This window comes from Maylandia zebra, linkage group LG3 (assembly GCF_041146795.1).
Source record: "Maylandia zebra isolate NMK-2024a linkage group LG3, Mzebra_GT3a, whole genome shotgun sequence".
Classification (NCBI taxonomy): Eukaryota; Metazoa; Chordata; class Actinopteri; order Cichliformes; family Cichlidae; genus Maylandia; species Maylandia zebra.
The window spans coordinates 7,192,229-7,214,352 of record NC_135169.1 but is presented as its reverse complement, the minus strand read 5'-3'; the positions used below and the strand labels follow the sequence as shown (position 1 = coordinate 7,214,352).

At 38.7% G+C, this 22,124-nt stretch overlaps 2 protein-coding genes across 2 annotated transcripts; one reads left to right on the top strand and one right to left on the bottom strand.

The window, feature by feature from the left end:
* Positions 1–9,029: 9,029 nt before the first annotated feature.
* Positions 9,030–14,041, bottom strand: LOC112431931 (uncharacterized). Its single transcript, XM_024800673.2, has 2 exons — positions 14,034–14,041; positions 9,030–10,635 (listed from the first exon to the last, which is right to left on the bottom strand). The coding sequence occupies exons 1-2, from the start codon at positions 14,039–14,041 to the stop codon at positions 9,030–9,032; spliced, it is 1,614 nt and encodes a 537-aa protein (XP_024656441.2).
* On the top strand, positions 14,040–21,697 carry LOC112431932 (uncharacterized). Its single transcript, XM_024800674.2, has 2 exons — positions 14,040–14,068; positions 20,095–21,697. The coding sequence occupies exons 1-2, from the start codon at positions 14,040–14,042 to the stop codon at positions 21,695–21,697; spliced, it is 1,632 nt and encodes a 543-aa protein (XP_024656442.2).
* The last annotated feature ends 427 nt before the right edge of the window (positions 21,698–22,124 follow it).

Genomic DNA, 22,124 nt, shown 5'->3' with positions numbered 1-22,124 from the left:
CTCTGTGTACTTCCTGTTTTACTTTGACAGTCTCTCGTCAGTATGCGTAATGTTGTGTTCACTCCTGCCCTGTCTCGTTATGTTTATCAGTGTCACCTCTGTTCCCCACCTGTGTGTAATCTCCCTGTGTTCTCTGGGTGTATTTAAGTTGTGTCTTCTGTTATGGTAGTTGCTGGTTCCTCTGTGTTGTTTCCCCTCGGTCTCCCTGCGTCTCTTGTGTATTTCCCCGGACCTCCCTGCATCCTCGTTTCTGGTTTGTGTTATTAGCTTACCCAGTTTAGGTTTCCGGTTTCTTGTTTTTCCACCAGTGCTGTTTTGTGCCCACCGTTGTAAATAAATATTCACCTGCACCAGAGCTGCCGCCTTTTGGGTCCTTTTCTACAACTCCACACGGCTTGCCTCGCAAACCGTGACAAGTTCACTTTTAATCCTTTAACCTTAACTTAAAAATAACAGTTTCAGTTTTACCATATCCAAATGATCAAAAACCCAAAAGGTCCTAAAATGATCCTAAATTATTAAACAATTAAATTATTAAACCCTAAACCCCCCTTTATCTTGATACATTTCATGTGTCAAGATACTATACAAAACTTCAAAATGCTCAGTTTTCCTCACTCATGTTCCAATCTATATCATAAAAATAAACTTAAAACAGAACAGTTATCAGTCATGTGTTTCTACAATTAATGGTAACTGAGTTACATCAAAAAATATTTCCCCTTTAACATTTGGCATTCTCCCAACAATATACTATAATCCCATAATCTAACCCCAGTCAACAAAACAAAACAGAAATTTTCTCTGGTAAAAACAAATTGTTTGTCCACATTAATTCATCCTCACTCACATGCAGTCACACATTCACTCACATGCAGTCACACCATGTATTTGCTGATAGTGGAGCTTCCCGCACGATCAGATACTCCACCCTCAGCAAAATGAGCTCAGTCATTTTTATTTTCCATAGGAAAATATTTCTTTATGCTTTTGGACTGGATTGACTCGCATAAAATCCTTTTTACAGGGACTTACGTCCTGAATAGTCCCCAGGTAGCTTTCTCCTCAGCCAATAGAAATCTGGAAAGCCCCCTTATATTTGCTCTTCCCGAGAATTTTCAGCGCCGTTATTCACTGTTGCAGGCCTGCTTAAAACAGAAATGAAAAGATAGAGCTGATTGTTAGCTCATAAAAACAAAACAAAATCACCTGACAGGTTTTCTTTAAGTGCACTGTTACAAAATAATGGGCCCCTCCCAGACATGTCCATGTTTCCTAAAACTCCCTCTATTAAAAACAAAAACACCAACCCAAACCTAACTGACAAACTCAACCCGTCACCACAACAACCTTAAACACACAAGTCTTGCCACCACATAATTTCACCTCCTCAATACACCGAAAGTCTCATTAAAACCACACAATTTGCAAACAAAAATCACCCCCTTATGCTCTGTAACCTACTTCAATTCAGCATAAAACCCCCTTACGACAACTTATCACTAAACTATAAATTTCCTACCCAAATCTGCACTCCTCTTGTCTGCCGTGCTTCCTCTCCTGAAAGTCACTTCCTCAGTCACACACACACACAGGAAGTTCCTTCGTCACTACTCACTCCAACTAATTTGCATACTGAGTCATCTCTCAATGAGTTGCTGTAACAACAGAAACATATGTTTAAACATTCCCAACTCATTAAATCATTTTATTTCTTTCTACAGTGATCACTGGTTTTGATCACGCAGTACGAGAGAGTACTCCTAAGTCACTCTTTTTAAAACTACTTTAATCCCTTTTTTGTTTTCATAACTCCCTTTGTCATATGGCTTATTCTATTCCTCAATTACAAACTCAAATGTATTTTATTAAACATTCACACCATTGTATCATTCATACAAAATAGCAAGCTGTTCTTCATTGCATATGTTTGTGTTCTTAGCCAGGTTTAATCAGTGTCTATGCATTAAACTCCATGAGCTTGTCTTGTCTTTATAAGGTTAATGCATTTTCTGTTTGTGTGTGTGAATTTGCATATGTTGCTTTTGCAGTGTGTCAGACTCCTGCACAATTCTCCACTTAAGCCGTCAGTTGTCTTTCCCAAATTTGCTAACCCAAATTTTAAGTTCCCACCTTATTCCTGCTCCTCAGCCAGAAGCTAGGGCCCACTTGTCATGTTTATGGAGACATGGCGCTGTAAACAATTCAACCAGAAACTTGCCTTGGCATGTCCAGTCAAGTTAACCTACAGGTTTCTTCCGACCACTGCACGTGGAAAATTGATCCAGATCTGTTTCGCCCCTATAGAAACACAACTGAGACATTTTCATTATTTTCATATATACTTAAACTACCCGTTTCCCTCTCTCTGGTCAGAAATCCCAACTTATGTTATGTATATACGTGTAAGCAGGTCTTCATTGCTTTTCCTATGTATTTTGTTAATGTTCAGTAAGTGTAAGCTGCTTTCTTCATTGCCTCTATATGTTATAGTCAAGTTTAATTCATGCATCTTTTCTCTGATTTCTTAATTCAAAACTATCTCACTTCTGATTCTTTCCAGAAATAATTTCACATGTAACACTTTGTGTATGTGTGTTTTCTATTCTTGTTTACCCCTTTTTCTTTGTGACGGTGGACATCTCTAAACCATCATGAGTTCAAGCTTCACTTTCAGTCCAATTACACCCTGTATTCTCACAGTCGAACTCGTCCGGCTTCACCTCTCACTGGTCACTGTCCTCTTCTCTCAGTGTCCTTTTGTTGTCTTGAATTCCAGCAAACACAGTCTGTTTCTTCTCTGTTTCTCTTCAGTATTTTCCTTTTGGATCAAGTCCCAGCCTGGCAAAATACCACATTCAGTGCCTTTAAACAGTCATGTCACACTGTTCTTACCAGCCTGCTGTCCACCGTGCATGTTTCATCACGTGGTTTCTTCTTTCCTGTTGATCCTTTCACTCGTCCCTTTCAAGATTACTCCAAGCAAGACAAATCTGACAATCAGTGTCCAGTGCTTTACCACCGTTCATTATCCCACTGTTCAACTGCCCAGCCTGTAATTTACAGTACATGTTTCCACCTCGTGGTTCCTTACATGCTGCTGCTGGTGTCGTCAGTGTGGTTTCCGTTGCACTGTCTTTTGCCTGCTATTAATTCTTCTCAAGTCCACGATGTTCTGTCGGTCTTCATCAGGAGATTAACTGTCCTTTGAGCTTCTTCTCAGGATGGGGACAAGTGCGAGGTCAAGCTGTAAAATTTTAAGCCAAAATCTGGCCTGTTTTCTCCCAATTATGCTACTCTAGTGGTTTTGGCGCCGTACTCAAAATTCCAGGTTGAGAGAAGTCCACCTTTATTTATCTGTAATCTGTGTTGACACACTAAAACATACAATTAATATCCTTTTCATTTCTTTTCTCAAAACCTCCATACTTAATCTGCCTAGAGTTTAGCTCATCTGTTTCTCTCTCTGGGTGCTCACTCGTCACCTTATATGGGCATGCAAACTTCCTGTCACCCACACCATTTCCTGTTACACACACCGCACGCAGCTGCTCAGAGCAGCTCAAGCTGCTTTGCTGTTTCTCCAGGCTAATCAAACTTATTTTGTATTTACAATCTACAAACCCTCTCTAATTCTACTAACTTTTGATCTAAAATGTAGCATCATTCACACAATGATTTCATAATCCTCTCACACACACCTTTTAAATAAACTAAACTCTTATAACATCACTCATGCCTCTCTTAAATTAAAAACACTTTCAAACTTTAAAACATCCTACTTTACATCACCCAAGAAATACCTCTCACACCTTTATTCATCATTCAAAACCTTCTAGTCACCGCATTCACACAAGAAATTGAAAAAATAAAACACACCAGCAACTATTGCTGGAGAGAAGTTACTGCTGAAAGTAATATGTTAATCTTAAGTATACACAGTGCACTCAATATATTTATATATCTACATCCAACTTCAGTCAATTACTATACATCCCCTACGGCAACTCAAAACTTTATTTATAGTCCTCTAATAAACATAAATGGCATTTTAAACACACACTCAACAATGTTTGCAGCAGTATTTGTAAAACCAACTGTGGTTTAAACAGTTCACTGCTTACTCATTTGCATTTTCACTCACACACACACCGTCTAAAAATAGCTCCAGCATTGCCTCAAACTCCTTTCACACAGAGATCTCTTATTTTATATTACAACGACGTCTTATATTTACAACCACTGTCAGATCTGTCAGCTTTAGCGCCTACACAATTTCGACAAATTTTAAATAACCGCCCAGCGGATAAACTCCCTGAGTTTTTTGCGACCAATTAACCAGTATCAAGACTTTAACTGTTTCTGGCCTCATCTCTAAAATCCCTAACACAATTTAAAAGCGTCAACCAACCCAAACTTTGCCTGAAGCTCTATTTTTGGCGTTTCACAGCCAAGGCTTACCTCGAAATGTTAAGTTAAAGTTACACGCCCGAAGTCCAACTTCTCCTGTCCAAAAAAGCGCAGGTACCGTTCCAAACGGTAAGGAGACTCTAACTCCTAGCTTAATTCCAGGATGCCCTGTACCCCACAGTTAAGCCAAACTGAACTAACCCTCTTCGCCGAGAGGTCAATGTCGCGCGTCCACGACAAGGAGGGAGCATAACCTCCGGGCTCTGCGCTTCCTAGCAGACTCGAACTGCCGTTCTAGAATAATTTATAATACTTTGAAACAACAATCAACACCCAAAACAAGTGTATGACTGAGGCAGATCTACCCTGATGGACAATGGGGACTCTAACCCACAAATTGACCAACAAAGGTCTGACCTAATGACCAACCGGGACTTTAACCCACAAAATGACCAAATACCCTACCAAACTACTTGAGACTCTAACTCAATTTCTTTGGGACTTCAACCCAGTATTTAAACTTTTCCTGGCAGACTCTAACTGCTTTAGCAGACTTTACTGCTTTCATTTCTTCTTTCTTCTTAGCAGAACTCTAACTGCTTCAACTCATGAGATTTTTCATCAAAATCAAAACAGACATCCACCAGTAACTTCAGTGAGTAGACTTAAATTTTATCATATCCAATTTGGCACACTTTGGAAATAATTCAACAGGTAGTGCCTTACCTTTTGGATAAGCCGGCTTATGCCCACTCACTTCGACCACTGGAATTCATGTCTGCCCGTCAGACCACCTCAGAGACCACCAAATTTCTCCATCTAAACCTCCAATTCTCCCTCCTCAACCACCGGACGAAGCCCCCAAATGTTAAGGTTCAAAATTGAGGAAGGAGAGTACACACCACCCATGGTCCAGAGGATCTCGGTCAAACAATGATTTTAATGAACACACGTGTGGGAAGACACTCTGTACGCAGACAGCCAGTAGTCCTCGACTTAATCAAAGCATGAACAGATATTTTATAGCATCAGGGTTTGATTTACTGACGCCCCTTCATGCGTCACAGATACATTTTATACATAGATCAGACTTTTACCCCAGAAGATCATCTTCTATTTTCATGGCTAGCCCTTCCTGTCTACCTTTCAGTTCTTGTCTTGTTCCTCTTTCTTGCCGAGACAACAAGGAACGGTTCCTCTTTTACCGAGACACTTTTGCAGTTACAACCAGACATGAGTAATCTCTCCTCTAAATAAATTTAACTCTATGTGTGTGTGTCACGACCTCACATGCTCTTTCTCAATTCACCTGTTGCACTTCTGACCTTTTACCAGACCAGAGGCTCACTGAGACTATGTGTATGTCTTCTACTAAATAAATGTTTTAACCAAGAACCTCTACTTAAAAGCTTAATATAAAATGATCTGATATATAAGTGTTTTGTAAGCATGTATTGCAATTCCTTCTATGGCTCCAAGTCACTTGCACAATAGATTGTCCGAACATCGCGCCGAACAAAGCTTCCGACCCCCAATTAATTGACCGAGCTCCAACTCTTTAATAAGCACAGATATGCATTGTGTATGAAATAGTCATAACTGCTTAAGGCCTTCTTAAAGCTATCTGTTACATTGTTAAAGCCTCGTCTTAGCCTGCGGCTCAAAATAACTATCTGCTTTCACTTCTGCATACAACTTCCTGTCAGCCTGCAACTCAGTCTTTCTGAAAGAGACACTGTTTAAACCTCTGAATGCAATATCCATGCTGCAGATTATATTATTAATGCAATGGTAATAATGACAATTATTTAACAATAGCAGTAAAATAATTTCCCTTCTCCACAGTACATAGGGTAAGTCCTCATCCTTATCCCATAGTGATTCAGGTAATTCCTCAGGGCCTTGGAAGCGTGGCCATGCCCAGTCTACCTCATCAATGTCGGGAGAGTCGCCGAAATATAAAAAATCTTCCTCATTGTCGGTGGCCATAGTCCACAGATGTGGTGGTGAGGGGGGTGCGCTCCACTCTGACACTGGTGAATTCGGAGCCTCTTCACTCCAATCTTCAAATGTAGGGTTCATGGCTGGATAATTTTACTGCTGTAAAATTAGCATTTTGTCATATTTAAAATATAAATCTAATATAATCTGTTTCTTAACGTATGTTCTTTAAAATACAGTGTGTGTTTTTTATATATCACAATTATAATAATCCATAATTATGTGGATATGCATATGGCATCATTTTTAGTGAAATATAATCCCCCCAGAAAGGCAGGAAAACCCCTGTAAATTACTTTAAAACTAAATATGTTTACTAAAACGGTGGACAGAGCTACAGACCCATGACACCATTACCCAGTTAGCTAGCAGCTATGACCAGCACTACTTGTGCAGTTAATAAAAGGATAGGTAATGTTTTTCATGCTGTTACACACACAGCACGCTCATTTGTTTCGTCAGTTGCCACAAGACAACTTACCAACATGTACATAATAATCTAATACTCCTCTGTGTGCTATAGACTACAGTGTACGCTGTACACCTACTTACTGGTTTTGTTGCATCAGTCTGTGTCTCTTAGTTAATTTGTATTTCTCCTACAGCTCCGGACCTCAAAAAATGCACGTGCTCTTTGTGAGCTCGTTTCCGGCTCATAACCACCGCTCTGCCATCCAGGGCGATCATTGGTTAATGGTCGTCATGTGACTGATACAAAACGGATCCTTTTATTTAGCAAAACTTTGATTAATAGTTAGGGGTGCTGAAAAAGAGTCCTCTTCACACACTAAGGTTAATTATGGAGTTCCACAGGGTTCGGTGCTAGGACCAATTCTGTTTACATTATACATGCTTCCATTAGGCAGTATCATCAGAAGGCATAGCATACATTTTCGATTGCTATGCAGATAACCCCCAACTCTATCTATCCATGAAGTCAGACAACACACATCAATTAGTTAAACTGCAGAAATGTCTTAAAGACATAAAGACCTGGATGTCCTCTATTTTTTGCATTAAAAAAAAATTAGTTTTTAGCATTTATTGCTTCTAGGCTGGACTACTGTAATTCAATATTATCAGTATGTCCTAAATATTCCCTGAAAAGCCTTCAGTTTATCCAAAATGCTGCAGCAAGAGTTCTGACAGGGACTAGAAAGAGAGAGCATATTTCTCCTATATCAACACCTTCTCACTCCCAAAGTGTAATATTTTATGCTAGGTGACAAGTCATTGGTATATTACAGTTCTGGGCCCCCAACAAATCCTTATATTATGAAATCGGAAAAATGAAGAAACATGAGAACTGGTTGGAATTAATCTACATATGTATGTTCATTTTACTTCAATCGCTCTGGAAAACACTATGAAAAGTCATTAAAGTTGTGGTTAACTTTCAATTTTAATTCAATTCAATTCAATTTTATTTATATAGCACCAAATCACAACAACAGTCACCTCAAGGTGCTTCATATTGTACAGTAGATCCTACAATAATAGATACAGAGAAAAACCCAACAATCGTATGACCCCCTATGAGCAGCACTTTGGTGACAGTGGTGACAGGAAGAAACCTGGCAACATTAGGGACAAGGTTAGCATTAGAGCTGGAATACATGGCTGGAATGTGTATTACCACGGGAGCGTCATTCTACTGGATTTTATCCATAACCCGTGGAAGGTCACATTTTCACATTCCTCAGGAATGCCGCAGTACATGACAAAAAACTCTTGTGTGTATATATTTTGTGAGTTTCCCGTTGTCCCTTGTCAGTGCATCTGCAAATCTCCCGACAATCCCTCTTTGTGTTTCCATGTTTCCTCATTAAATTCTAATGTATCTCAAGGCATTCCCAGTGTTCCAGGTTTTACTTTTTTTCTAGCTTGAGGTCCGTGTTTGTCCTCTCTTAAAAAGAAACCCACAAACTGCAGCTGCAAATTGTGAGAAAAGGAAACTATTTCAGTTCAGTGATATTATTTAATCTGATTAAAAAGATATTTAGTAGAAACAAATCTTAAAATCCGTTATGGGACATATTAAAGCTGAATATAGGTTAGTGTTTTCAAATTTTGTAAAACTGTTTTATTCAAAATTCTATTATAGTGTCTTAGTTAAAGTTAACAGTTTATTATCAAATTACACAAAGTTCAGATACACTCTTAGCTTTTGTCCTTCAGAGACGGACAAAATACTGCAAAAGATTAAAGAAAGTGAAAAGCACACTTTGAGGAGTCAGAACAGAATAGCTTAATTAAATTGAACAAATCAAGGCCAACATGAAAGGATCCAAATTTTTCCACTCTGTCTGAGTCATCAGAAATATTTCAAGCAGTCATTCAGAGCTCTCAAGTTTTCTTTTTGGTAAATGGACTGATTCTTATATAGCGCTTTTCTACTCTCCTGGAGTACTCAAAGCGCTCTATACAACATGCCACATTCACCCAATCACACCCATTCTCACAACCACTTTATCTATACTCAGTGCTTTCTAAGTACATTCACACACATTCATACTCCGATGGATGCATCGGAGAGCAAGTTGAGTTGGATACATGACATACAGACTGGAGGAGCCAGGGATCGAACCACCAACCTTCCGATCAGTAGGTGACCTGACCTAGAGAGAGATCTTTTTCCCATATCCTGTTAGTTTGTCAAAAAGGTTTGGCTCTGGTTTGTTTGCTTCAGCCTCTCTCTTCTTCATCTTCTCCAGTTTAGTGACTTTCTCTGTGTCTCCTTCCTCCTTCATCTTCTCAATCAGGAAGTCCAAGTGGCCAAGAGTGGACGCTGAATCAGTTTTCAGAGCGATCTGCTCCAGTCTGACAAGATGCTGGTAGGACTCATCCAGTAATGGTGACTTCTTTGCTGTCAGTTTGTTCAATTCCACTTCAAGATTTTCAAAAAGGCTTTGCTTGTTCAGACCTTCAGTTTTATTTATTTCATATTGTTTTTTCATGTCTTCATTGGTCTTCTTAACGTACCTTTTCTTGGTCACATAGATCCACTTGTCTTTCACATGAGCTGATACAGGACACTTCCTGGTACATGCAGTGCAGTGCCCATTTTTCATGATCTCACAGCTTCCAGCGGACCAGGCCACTTTGCATCCAGGATGGTGACAGTTCTCCTCACAGACTGTACAGCAGACAGCTCCTTCATAAAAACCCAAGCCCCACCACCCACCATCAATGGGTTCTTTGTCTTTGTAATTCTCTGGAACTTCTACAGTAAACTTTTCATTATTCTCCATCTGCTTTCTGTAATTGTTCAGAGCTTCTTTTGTCTCTGTGATTTCTTTCTGTTTTTCTTCAATGAACTTGATTCTCTCCTGCAGGTTTTGGATGCAGGCTTTCAGTCTGATTTGTGAATTCAACACTTCAACCGTTGTCTTCAGTTTCTGAGGAGGAGTTTTTTCCAGGAAGACTTTGAATTGATTCATTCCTCTCTCTGTCACCCTCCATGCTGTGTTCAAACCAAACTCATTTTCCTCAGTTATTTCTGTGTTCAGGCAGTTATTAAACAGGAAGTGAGCAGGCAGATTCTTCTCATTTTTAGCACATTTAATTTTTGCTGCTTGAAGAGCCTCAAGAACATTTTTAGCTGGCATTCCATCTGAGTGTGTGATCAGAGCTACAATGTTTTTCTCCACATCTTTTCCAAACAGAGACATCAATGAATCAAAGACGTACTTCTGTCGGTCACTCACTCGATTCAAAGCTGCCTTCATCACCAGACCCACTGCATGAACTTCATGAACTCCATCCTCTGATCGAAACAATTCAAATAACCTTGTAATGACGATGTCATCTTTTGCAGTCCCTCTGGTGTCTCCATATCCAGGAGTATCGATGATGGTCAGAGAGTAGGGCAGAGTTTCATCTTCAAAACCAAAGATCTCGTACATGATCACATCTGATGTCTGACTTTCTGCCTGACTTCTCTTCTCATCCTCTACGATCTGAAACCAGACTTTATCGTCACCCTTCACTCCCATGGTGTAGTTGACCATAGAGTTGATCAGAGTAGATTTTCCTGCTCCTGTTTCACCCACAAGTAAGATGTTTTTATTTGCCTTGTTTGTGTTTTTTTCACCAACAGTCTTTATAGTCAGAGAACCGATCTTAGTTTCCTTTGGTCTCAGCTGGTATACAGCAGGAGGTCCTGAACGGATCTGAACACTTTTGGAGATGATGTCTTTGTATTTGGGGGAGATGTTACTGATCCTAAAAGCAAAAGTAAAACATTACTTGTTTCACATTTACACTTTTAATAGATATTTTCAGTAACATTTCTATCTGCATTCAGAGTCTAAGATTGTTTTTTTGAGTTGTTTACCAGTAAAGGTTGGAACTTGTTGTACGATTTTACATATTTTAATGGCTATTACAGGTTTTTCTAGTCCCTAAAATTAACAGATACCTGGTGCATTTTTTCCTGGCTTGTAAAGTAGAAACTCACCATTTTACCAAGAGCAAGTAGTAGGCTGCTGGTTGCATAATCACATGTGAGCTGTAAGCAACATGTAAGAACTGTTGTGACATCGCCTTAAAGACAAATAATAACTCAGATGTGTGTATGTGCATGTACATGCACATGATCAATGCTTTCATTATGCCTTAAATAACACCTCTGGTCAAGACTTTGTATGAGAGGAGAAGAATTTCAAATTAAATTCTGGATTTTGAGGAATAAGGCTAAAATAGGAGAAATATGATCTCTCTTTGTAATTCACATCAACATTCTCGCTGCAAACAGAAAACATGATTGTTTTGTAATAAAAATCAGATCAAATTTTATGCTCTGGATAAAACAAATTTTAAACCTTCAACTAAGAAGAATAATGGAAATATTTAAAGACAAAATGACTATTGAAAAAATAACAGTAATCTGTTTGAATGACTTTGACATTATGCAGTGTTTGTTTGTTCTGCATTTTCAGTGGACATCACTAATGATAACTAATAATCTCCTTGCAGCTGATTCTGGACTCATCACCATCCTCATTCTCCTTGACCTTACAGCAACTTTTGATACTTTCTCCCACTGCATCCTTCTTCATAGATTAGCATCTATTGGCATCAGTTGTACAGCACTCGCACGATTTACCTCATGTCTCTGGCCGTTCAACATTTAATTACTTACTCACAGATCACCATCTACTCCAGTTAATTCCGTTGTATCCCAAGGCTCTGTTCTGGGTCCTTTACTTTTTATTATCCATCTCCTACCCCTAGGTAATATTTTTAAGAAATATAACGTCCAATTTCACTGCTAAGCAGTTGACACCAAGCTCCACTTATCTTCCAAATCCACAACTACTCTTAGACCCACATCTATTTCTAAGTGTTTAAGTGAAATCAAGGTTTAGTTTACTCACCACTTTCTCAAACTTAATGGAAATAAAACCAAATTTATTTCAATAGGCACCAAATGAAAAATGACTAAAGTCCCAACCAGAAGTCTTTCATTATCCATTGACAACTCTGTTGTCTGGACCTGTGCCTGGTTAAATAACCTGTCTCTCAACATCAGCAAAACTAGAGAAAGGATAGTGGACTACCGGAAATAACCAGTCAGGGAAAACCAGCCCATCCACATCAACGGTGTCATGGTCGAAAGGGTCAGCAATTTCAAATTTCTTGGAGTCAACATCACTGAGGTTTTCTCCTGGACCTTCACACAGACACTGCTATCAGGAAAGCTCGCCAGCGACTCTACTTCCCGAGGAGGCTGAGGAAGTTTGGCATGAACGCCAACATAACCTCAAATTTTTACAGGTGTGCGATCGAGAGCTTGCTGACGAGCTGCATTAGTTTGGTATGGAAGCTGATCAGCTGTAAATCACTACAGGGGGTAGTGAAGGCAGCAGACCACATCACTGACATCAGTCTTCCTGCCATTCTGGACATCTATCTTTAATGTTGCCTCCACAAAGCACACAGCATCATCAAGGACCACAGCCACCCAGCACATCAGCTGTTCTCCAGACTTTACAGGAGTCTGTCTGCTCGGACTACAAGACTTAAAAACAGTTTTTAGCATCAAACCATATGGCCACAACACTTATACGCACATACCATAGTTCAAAAAACCTTACTCCATGTAATACTGTACTAACTACCAAATTTTAACTATCAAATCTAACTATACAAATTTTGTACTGTTCAGTTTGTACTGCTGCTCACTCCTGCCACTTTATCTCATGTGCAATATCCCATCTCCCCCACCAATACATGTCAACGGTCACATTCCTATTTAAGATTTTCTTTATCTATTCACAAGTGTACGTACGTACACACGCGCACACACACACACGTACACATACACATTTAGTCTGCTTAGTCTGTTAACTTATTTTTTTTACTAAATTTCTATTCTTTCTATTACTATATTTCGTCAAATACATTTCATTGCAATGTTGACCCTGTGCCAACTTGCATATGACAAATTAAAACTGAAACTACCTCATAAATCTCTCCATAAACTGCAGTTAGTACCACTGAACATATGACACCTCTTTTTAAATGGATCCATTGGCTTCCAGTTCACCTCCATGTCAATTTCAAGATCCTGCTTTTTACTTTCAAAGTGCTTCATGGCCTTGCTCCCCAATATAGATCTTATCTTCTCCATACATACTCACCCTATCATACACTCAGGCCTTCTTCAGCTTCCCTTCTGTCTGTTCCACATGCTCACCTGACTACCATAGAACTCGTAGCCTTTAGTTGTTCTGCCCCTTTTAAATTAACTTCCACCAAATCTTTAGACCACAAACTCTCTCACTACTTCTAAATCACGTCTTAAATGTCACGGCTACGAGTGAACTGAGGTAACACGAAGGATGACGAGCAGGGCCAACAGTGTGGAGGAAGATGGGGAGACAACACAGACAAACCAGAAACAAGCAGAAGGAAACACAAGGCTTAAATACACACAGAAGCAATCAGGGAATGGGAGACAGGACGGAAACGCAGCTGGGAGAAATCAGAGCTCACGAGACAAGGGGAAGCAAAACCAGACACACTAAGAAAAGACATAGACTTTCACAATAAAACAGGAAATTCAACACACACGCTAAGACACAGACTCAGAGATGTGGACTTTACACAGAGACATGATTGTGTTATGAACAGCTGATTGGATCAGTAAAGCGTGTTTAGGGAATATTATGTTTTTGTTGCTGCAAGTGCTTTTTATGCAATTTTTGCAAAGCCATATGTGGAAGGAAACTGTGACCTAGGACAAGCTGATGGCATAACATGTAAGTACAACTCCTCCGGTTTCATATGCACAAAAAAAATTATTGCGCTATCTTATGTGCTTCCGGTTCTACAGGGATTAACAAATAGTTACGCAAAACGGAGCGTGCCCGCTCCAACCTGGTTTAAAGGGTTAAAGGCGCCTTTTAGAAAAATGTGTTGTTATTATTAGTAGTAGTAGTAGTAGTAGCAGTAGTAGTAGTAGTAGTAGTATAACAACATGAATTTATGTTTGTAACATTAAACCTTTTTTAATACATTTTTATGTATAGTGATGTGAGTTTGTGAGAGTAGGAGAGCAATCATGTTCTGAAACATGAAGCTTTTATTTTATCTTCACTGTTCCATATCATACTTACGTTGCCATGGTGATGAATGAGCTCTACACTGCCAGGTGTGAGTACAGTAGGGTGTCTGGATTAAAACAACAAACATATTACCTGAAGTATCATTCAGAATTGCAATAATAGAAATAAGTTAAAAAAAAGAGAGATTTTAATTGCAGACTGAATTAATCTGCTTCTACAAATCACATTAATGGCACCTTTAATTTTTGGTAATCATTGCAGACTGAGTGTCCTGTTGCCTCATTGATAAATCTTCCTTATCACATTCATTTAAATTATTATGAGTAAATGTTAGGCTGAAGAAATAAAATCCAATTTTACATTTTCAGTGAGATAATGTATTTTTTTCTTTCAGCACTAGTTTCATCTTGATCTCCTGATCCAACATTTGGGAAGATCTTACCTGTGCTCTTAGCTTCAGGAGGCTCTCTGACTCTGAGATGGCACAAAGACTAGAGAATTGTGACAGTCCAACATTTTTATACGCTCACAGGCATCATATTGAAAGTGAACAGAGAGGAGTGAGAGATTATTATTCTCGTAAACAGACAGAGGAAAGACCATAAAACCACGGACTTTATTCTTAATCAAACAAATGTTATCAGCAGGACAGCATTGCCTGTCAATAACTTCTTTTTATATGACTGCAGTTGTCATATTGAAAGTGAAAGTGAAGCACAAAGCACAGCGAGGACGGAGAGTTCAGTGCTGTCACACGCAGGTTACATTTCATTTCACTAAATCACTTAACACACTCAGAAATTCAAAATCTTAAAGTACAACAGACAAGATATATTCTTCAACATACAATAGAAAACTAGGTAATAGAATAAAAACCCTTTATCTAGAGAACACTCATTTTTCCTCTATCAGTCCATCTTTTGCATCTCAATAACTCCCTTATGTTAAATGTAACACATAGTCCATTGAATCATACTTTGTGATCATGCTCCCACTTCACTCCCACTAAATATTTAATCACATATCAGACCCACCAAAAGAATGTCCTTCAATACATCACCTCTTCAATACATTCTGGATCTTTAAGATTCAGAATTTTTGTAATTACAGTGAAAGAGAGCGGGCATTTTTCTGGAGATGAATGACTCTCCAAAATTGACTCCTAGCATCATTCTTGTGGGAAAAAAACAGCATTTGAGAATAAATTAGAAGAAAGTGTTACAATTTTTCTCAATTGCTTACAGTTTTTACCGAATGCCTAAACACTAACTGTGATTCCTGTAGCACAGTTTCTAAAACTATTCAGACTTATAGCAAAACCACTCACTGAGTGTGCAAAACTAAAAGCACAAAAACTGCTTTGCACTCAGTTTGTAATTTTGTAACACACACTTTGCAAAACTGTAGGCACAATTCACTGCACAACACTCAATTTCCAAATTTCCAACACACTACTAGCAAAAGTATACACATGTATGGCTATCATTAACACTAATTTGCCAACTGTCTGGCACACTTTCACATGTGAAAACTTTCTTAGATAATTAGTTCACTTTGCAATCAGCCTAAGCACTATAATACAGGTAAGCTGTGTGTGCGGAGTACAATGGTGGGAGCAGAAAGAGTGAGAAGTAGAGGAGGCCGAGGAAGAGGACGTGGAGGTGAAGAAGTAGGATGAAGAGGACGACAAGGACAAGGAGGAGCAAGAGGAAGACGAGGAGGGGGCAGAGGAAGCATGTTCACTGCAGACCACGTAACCCATATAGTCATTATGGCGATTGCAAATAATCCTATACTTGGAAATAACCACTTGTGTTTGTTTTGATGTGTTTGACTAAACACCAGTACTTGAAGTTTGGATCCCTCTATGCTTATGGATCTATGACAGAAGTATGAGCTCAAACTGACATAGCCTACCTTGTGCACAGGGAAGGCAAACGCCAGATGTGTTTTGTATTCATACCATCAGTGTGCAGTTGGCGCATTGTGTGCTTAGTAGATGATGGCTTGTGTGTACTGTTTGATACGGAAACACCATTTTTACAAAGGTGTGAAGAGTTAATCTAGCTGTGTTTGCTTTTGCAAGAGAACTACAATGTTTTGATGATTGGGTGACAGGTTTTCTTATTTGTGTGAAGAGTTTTGCAAAAATAGCCAATAGTTACAAAAAATGTGCTTAAGCAATCAGAAAAAACTGTAAGCACATTTCTTGAAACTATGCCTCGTATTCCAAAAACAGTAAACACAAATCCATAACATCTCACCCAATTTCCCAAACATTGTATTGTCAGGTCAAAATGAAGCTCTACGCTCAAAACCATTCACTGCTGTTGAAAAACCGAACTTGGCCCCCAGACATCACACAGATGACAATATAGTCTTTTATTAGACATTTGTGCAATAAAAGTAAAACAATATTTCCCAAACTGGCAAGTTATGTTGCTTGTGGTTCTTCCCATCAAAAACCTTTTCACATGATGAACACAAAAGGCGCAACCAACGTATATGCAGTGGTACATTTTTATTACAGTTTTTTCTGAATGCTTAAACCCTAACTGTCATTCTTATAGCACAATTTCTAAAACTATTAATACTTATTGCAAAACCACTCACTGAGTTTGCAAAACTAAACGCTCAAATACTGCTTTGCACTCTGTTTGCCATTTTGTAACACACACTTTGCAAAACTGTAGGTACAATCCACTGCACAGCACTCTTTTTGCGGAACTGTAAACACAACTCACTGCTTTACACTCAATTTCCAAATGATCAACACACTCCTAACCAAACTATACACATTTATGTCTATTATTTACAGTATTTTGCCAACTGTCTGGCACATGGGAAAACTGTTTTAGATAATTAGTTCACTTTGCAATCAGCCTAAGCACTATAAATAAGCTACAGGTAAGCTGTCTCTGTGGAGTACAATGGGGGGAGCAGGAAGAGTGAGAAGAGTGAGAATTAGAGGAGGCCGAGGAAGAGGACGTGGAGGTAAAGAAGTAGGACGAAGAGGACGACAAGGACAAGCAGGTGAAGTTAGACGATGAGGAGGGGGAAGAGAAAGGGTAAGAAGAGTAAGAAATAGAATTACTGATGACATCAGAGCTACAATAGTGGACCATGTAATCAACCATGGCATGACCCTGGGAAGCTGGCCAACGGGTTCAGCCAAACTTGAACTGCTACACTGTAGCAAGCATCATAAGGACATTTCGAAATGAGAATCGGTTAGTACAGTCACTTTGCACTAAGATTTGTAGCACTGCCGTATGCTAATGAGAAACACAACAATACAATAGATGTAAAAATACTGAAATTGTTACTTTACAGAATTGCTAGACGACCAGATGCTGGGGGCAGAGTAAGATGTTCACTGCAGACCAAGGATTCAATTTCAATTCAACTTTATTCAATTTTATTTATATAGCGCCAAATCACAACAAAAGTCCCCTCAAGGCGAGAAAAACCCAACAATCATAAGACCCCCTATGAGCAAGCACTTTGGCGACAGTGGGATGGAAAAACTCCCTTTTACAGTTTTTTCTGATTGCTTAAGCACATTTTTTGTAACTATTGGCTAATTTTGCAAAACTCTTCACACAAATAAGAAAACCTGTCACCCAATAATCAAAACATTGTAGTTCTCTTGCAAAAGCAAACACAGCTAGATTAACTCTTCACACCTTCGTAAAAATGGTGTTTCCGTATCAAACAGTACACACAAGCCATCATCTACTAAGCACACAATGCGCCAACTGCACACTGATGGTATGAATGCAAAACACATCTGGCCTTTGCTTTCTCTGTGCACAAGGTAGGCTATGTCAGTTTGAGCTCATACTTTTGGCATAGGTCCATAAACATAGACAGATGCAAACTTCAAGTACTGGTGTTTATTCAAACACATCAAAACAAACACAAGTGTTTATTTCCAAGTCAAAACGAAATAGTAATTTCACTGAGGAAAAAAAAGAAATCAGTCTACATCGCGTCGTCTCTCTGGATCTGGCCACAAAATTTTGTCTACATCACATGCAATGTGCAATCCTCCTTGTCCTTGTCGTCCTCTTCGTCCTACTTCTTCACCTCCACGTCCTCCTCGGCCTCCTCTACTTCTCACTCTTTCTGCTCCCTCCATTGTACTCCACACACACAGCTTACCTGTATTATAGTGCTTAGGCTGATTGCAAAGTGAACTAATTATCTAAAAAAGTTTTCACATGTGAAAGTGTGCCAGACAGTTGGCAAATTAGTGTTAATGATAGCCATACATGTGTATACTTTTGCTAGGAGTGTGTTGGAAATTTGGTAATTGAGTGTTGTGCAGTGAATTGTGCCTACAGTTTTGCAAAGTGTGTGTTACAAAATTGCAAACTGAGTGCAAAGCAGTTTTTGTGCTTTTAGTTTTGCAAACTCAGTGAGTGGTTTTGCTATAAGTCTGAATAGTTTTAGAGATTGTGCTACAGGAATCACAGTTAGGGTTTAAGCATTCAGAAAAAACTGTAAGTGATTTAGTGAAATGAGATGTAACCTGCGTGTGTCAGCACTGAACTCTCCGTCCTCGCTGTGCTTTGTGCTTCACTTTCACTTTCAATATGACAACTGCAGTCATATAAAAAGAAGTTATTGACAGGCAATGCTGTCCTGCTGATAACATTTGTTTGATTAAGAATAAAGTCCGTGGTTTTATGGTCTTTCCTCTGTCTGTTTACGAGAATAATAATCTCTCACTCCTCTCAGTTCACTTTGAGATTGTTTCAATTATTATTATGAGCTTTTACTTCTGTGGCTCTTTGGAGTTGAGACAAAGCTGTGTGAAAGGCATTAGCCATGTTGCTCGGTGATAGCATAACATTCTGTTTTAGCTAGCTGAAAGGTATTGTTTGCGGGCAAATACCACAGCCTTGAAAAAAAGCTTGCATGTGAATTTTCAGTCAAACTTTTGGTCAAATACACCTAAAACAATGTCAGTTCAGTATTACCTGTTGCCTGTGTCCTTGTCTTTTGGGTAAATACTTTACACAAGTAATGGCTCAAAGAGGATTCCTTTTTTTTTTTTTTTACTGTGCTGCAATTGTTTACTGGATTATTTGTGCCATTAATTAGTGTCAAATAATTTTTATTCAATCTCTGCACAGGATATGCTTGTGAAGATGGAATATGGGGGAGAGCAGAAGTGCGTTGAAGTGAAGGGATGAATGAAGGACATGCATATTGTATTGAAGAAATAAGTGATGAGAATGCTGTTATTTGCATTTACCATGTCAGACCTTTTGATAAACAAAATTCTAATGAAAGTGAGAACATGTACACTTTCAGAAAATGTTTTGAAATTGTGGTGCACAGTTCAGAATAAATGTTTTTCAAAAACCATTGCATCTTTTTAGTAAATGTTTCTTTCCAAAAGAAATTTCTAGAAGTTCAGAACAGTAAAATTCCCGCTTTTTAGAATGAATTAGAAGATAACTCTTACGTAGTTAAACTAAAATACTCTTTGAGAGTTAATATATAAACTCTTAACACCAAGTGTTAAATTATCAACTCCAGACAGATTTGGTGTTTAACACTAAATCAGAGTTAACGTACCAACTCTCCAAAAAGAGTTAAATTAACACTCTCTGGTGTGGACCCATATAGACACTTTAATAGTGTTGAAATCAAATCCGACAGTGTTAATTTGGACATGCTGGATTTGCTGTGCAGAGGTGTTATTTAAGGCATAATGAAAGCATTGATCATGTGCATGTACATGCACATACACGCATCTGAGTTATTATTTGTCTTTAAGGCGATGTCACAACAGTTCTTACATGTTGCTTACAGCTCACATGTGATTATGCAACCAGCAGCCTACTACTTGCTCTTGGTAAAATGGTGAGTTTCTACTTTACAAGCCAGGAAAAAATGCACCAGGTATCTGTTAATTTTAGGGACTAGAAAAACCTGTAATAGCCATTAAAATATGTAAAATCGTACAACAAGTTCCAACCTTTACTGGTAAACAACTCAAAAAAACAATCTTAGACTCTGAATGCAGATAGAAATGTTACTGAAAATATCTATTAAAAGTGTAAATGTGAAACAAGTAATGTTTTACTTTTGCTTTTAGGATCAGTAACATCTCCCCCAAATACAAAGACATCATCTCCAAAAGTGTTCAGATCCGTTCAGGACCTCCTGCTGTATACCAGCTGAGACCAAAGGAAACTAAGATCGGTTCTCTGACTATAAAGACTGTTGGTGAAAAAAACACAAACAAGGCAAATAAAAACATCTTACTTGTGGGTGAAACAGGAGCAGGAAAATCTACTCTGATCAACTCTATGGTCAACTACACCATGGGAGTGAAGGGTGACGATAAAGTCTGGTTTCAGATCGTAGAGGATGAGAAGAGAAGTCAGGCAGAAAGTCAGACATCAGATGTGATCGTGTACAAGATCTTTGGTTTTGAAGATGAAACTCTGCCCTACTCTCTGACCATCATCGATACTCCTGGATATGGAGACACCAGAGGGACTGCAAAAGATGACATCGTCATTACAAGGTTATTTGAATTGTTTCGATCAGAGGATGGAGTTCATGAAGTTCATGCAGTGGGTCTGGTGATGAAGGCAGCTTTGAATCGAGTGAGTGACCGACAGAAGTACGTCTTTGATTCATTGATGTCTCTGTTTGGAAAAGATGTGGAGAAAAACATTGTAGCTCTGATCACACACTCAGATGGAATGCCAGCTAAAAATGTTCTTGAGGCTCTTCAAGCAGCAAAAATTAAATGTGCTAAAAATGAGAAGAATCTGCCTGCTCACTTCCTGTTTAATAACTGCCTGAACACAGAAATAACTGAGGAAAATGAGTTTGGTTTGAACACAGCATGGAGGGTGACAGAGAGAGGAATGAATCAATTCAAAGTCTTCCTGGAAAAAACTCCTCCTCAGAAACTGAAGACAACGGTTGAAGTGTTGAATTCACAAATCAGACTGAAAGCCTGCATCCAAAACCTGCAGGAGAGAATCAAGTTCATTGAAGAAAAACAGAAAGAAATCACAGAGACAAAAGAAGCTCTGAACAATTACAGAAAGCAGATGGAGAATAATGAAAAGTTTACTGTAGAAGTTCCAGAGAATTACAAAGACAAAGAACCCATTGATGGTGGGTGGTGGGGCTTGGGTTTTTATGAAGGAGCTGTCTGCTGTACAGTCTGTGAGGAGAACTGTCACCATCCTGGATGCAAAGTGGCCTGGTCCGCTGGAAGCTGTGAGATCATGAAAAATGGGCACTGCACTGCATGTACCAGGAAGTGTCCTGTATCAGCTCATGTGAAAGACAAGTGGATCTATGTGACCAAGAAAAGGTACGTTAAGAAGACCAATGAAGACATGAAAAAACAATATGAAATAAATAAAACTGAAGGTCTGAACAAGCAAAGCCTTTTTGAAAATCTTGAAGTGGAATTGAACAAACTGACAGCAGAGAAGTCACAGTTACTGGATGAGTCCTACCAGCATCTTGTCAGACTGGAGCAGATCGCTCTGAAAACTGATTCAGCGTCCACTCTTGGCCACTTGGACTTCCTGATTGAGAAGATGAAGGAGGAAGGAGACACAGAGAAAGTCACTAAACTGGAGAAGATGAAGAAGAGAGAGGCTGAAGCAAACAAACCAGAGCCAAACCTTTTTGACAAACTAACAGGATATGGGAAAAAGAAAACTTGAGAGCTCTGAATGACTGCTTGAAATATTTCTGAGACCGAGTGGAAACATTTGGATCCTTTCATGTTGGCCTTGATTTGTTCAATTTCTCTATATTCTGTTCTGACTCCTCAAAGTGTGCTTTTCACTTTCTTTAATCTTTTGCAGTATTTTGTCCGTCTCTAAAGGCCAAAAGCTTAGGGTGTATGTGAACTTTGTGTAATTTGATAATAAACTATTAACTTTAACTAAGACACTATAATAGAATTTTGAATAACACAGTTTTACAAAATTTGACAACACTAATCTATATTTAGCTTTAATTTGTCCCATAACAGATTTTGAAAAATGTATTTCTACTAAAGATCTGTTTTATCACATTAAATAAAATAACTGAAATTAAATAGTTTGCTTTTCTCACAATTTGCAGCTGCAGTTTGTGGGTTTCTTT

Coding starts and splice junctions, on each gene's coding strand:
- LOC112431932 (XM_024800674.2), top strand. CDS start 14,040: ATGGTGATGAATGAGCTCTACACTGCCAG. Junction 14,069..20,094: donor AATGAGCTCTACACTGCCAG/GTGTGAGTACAG, acceptor TTTTGCTTTTAG/GATCAGTAACATCTCCCCCA.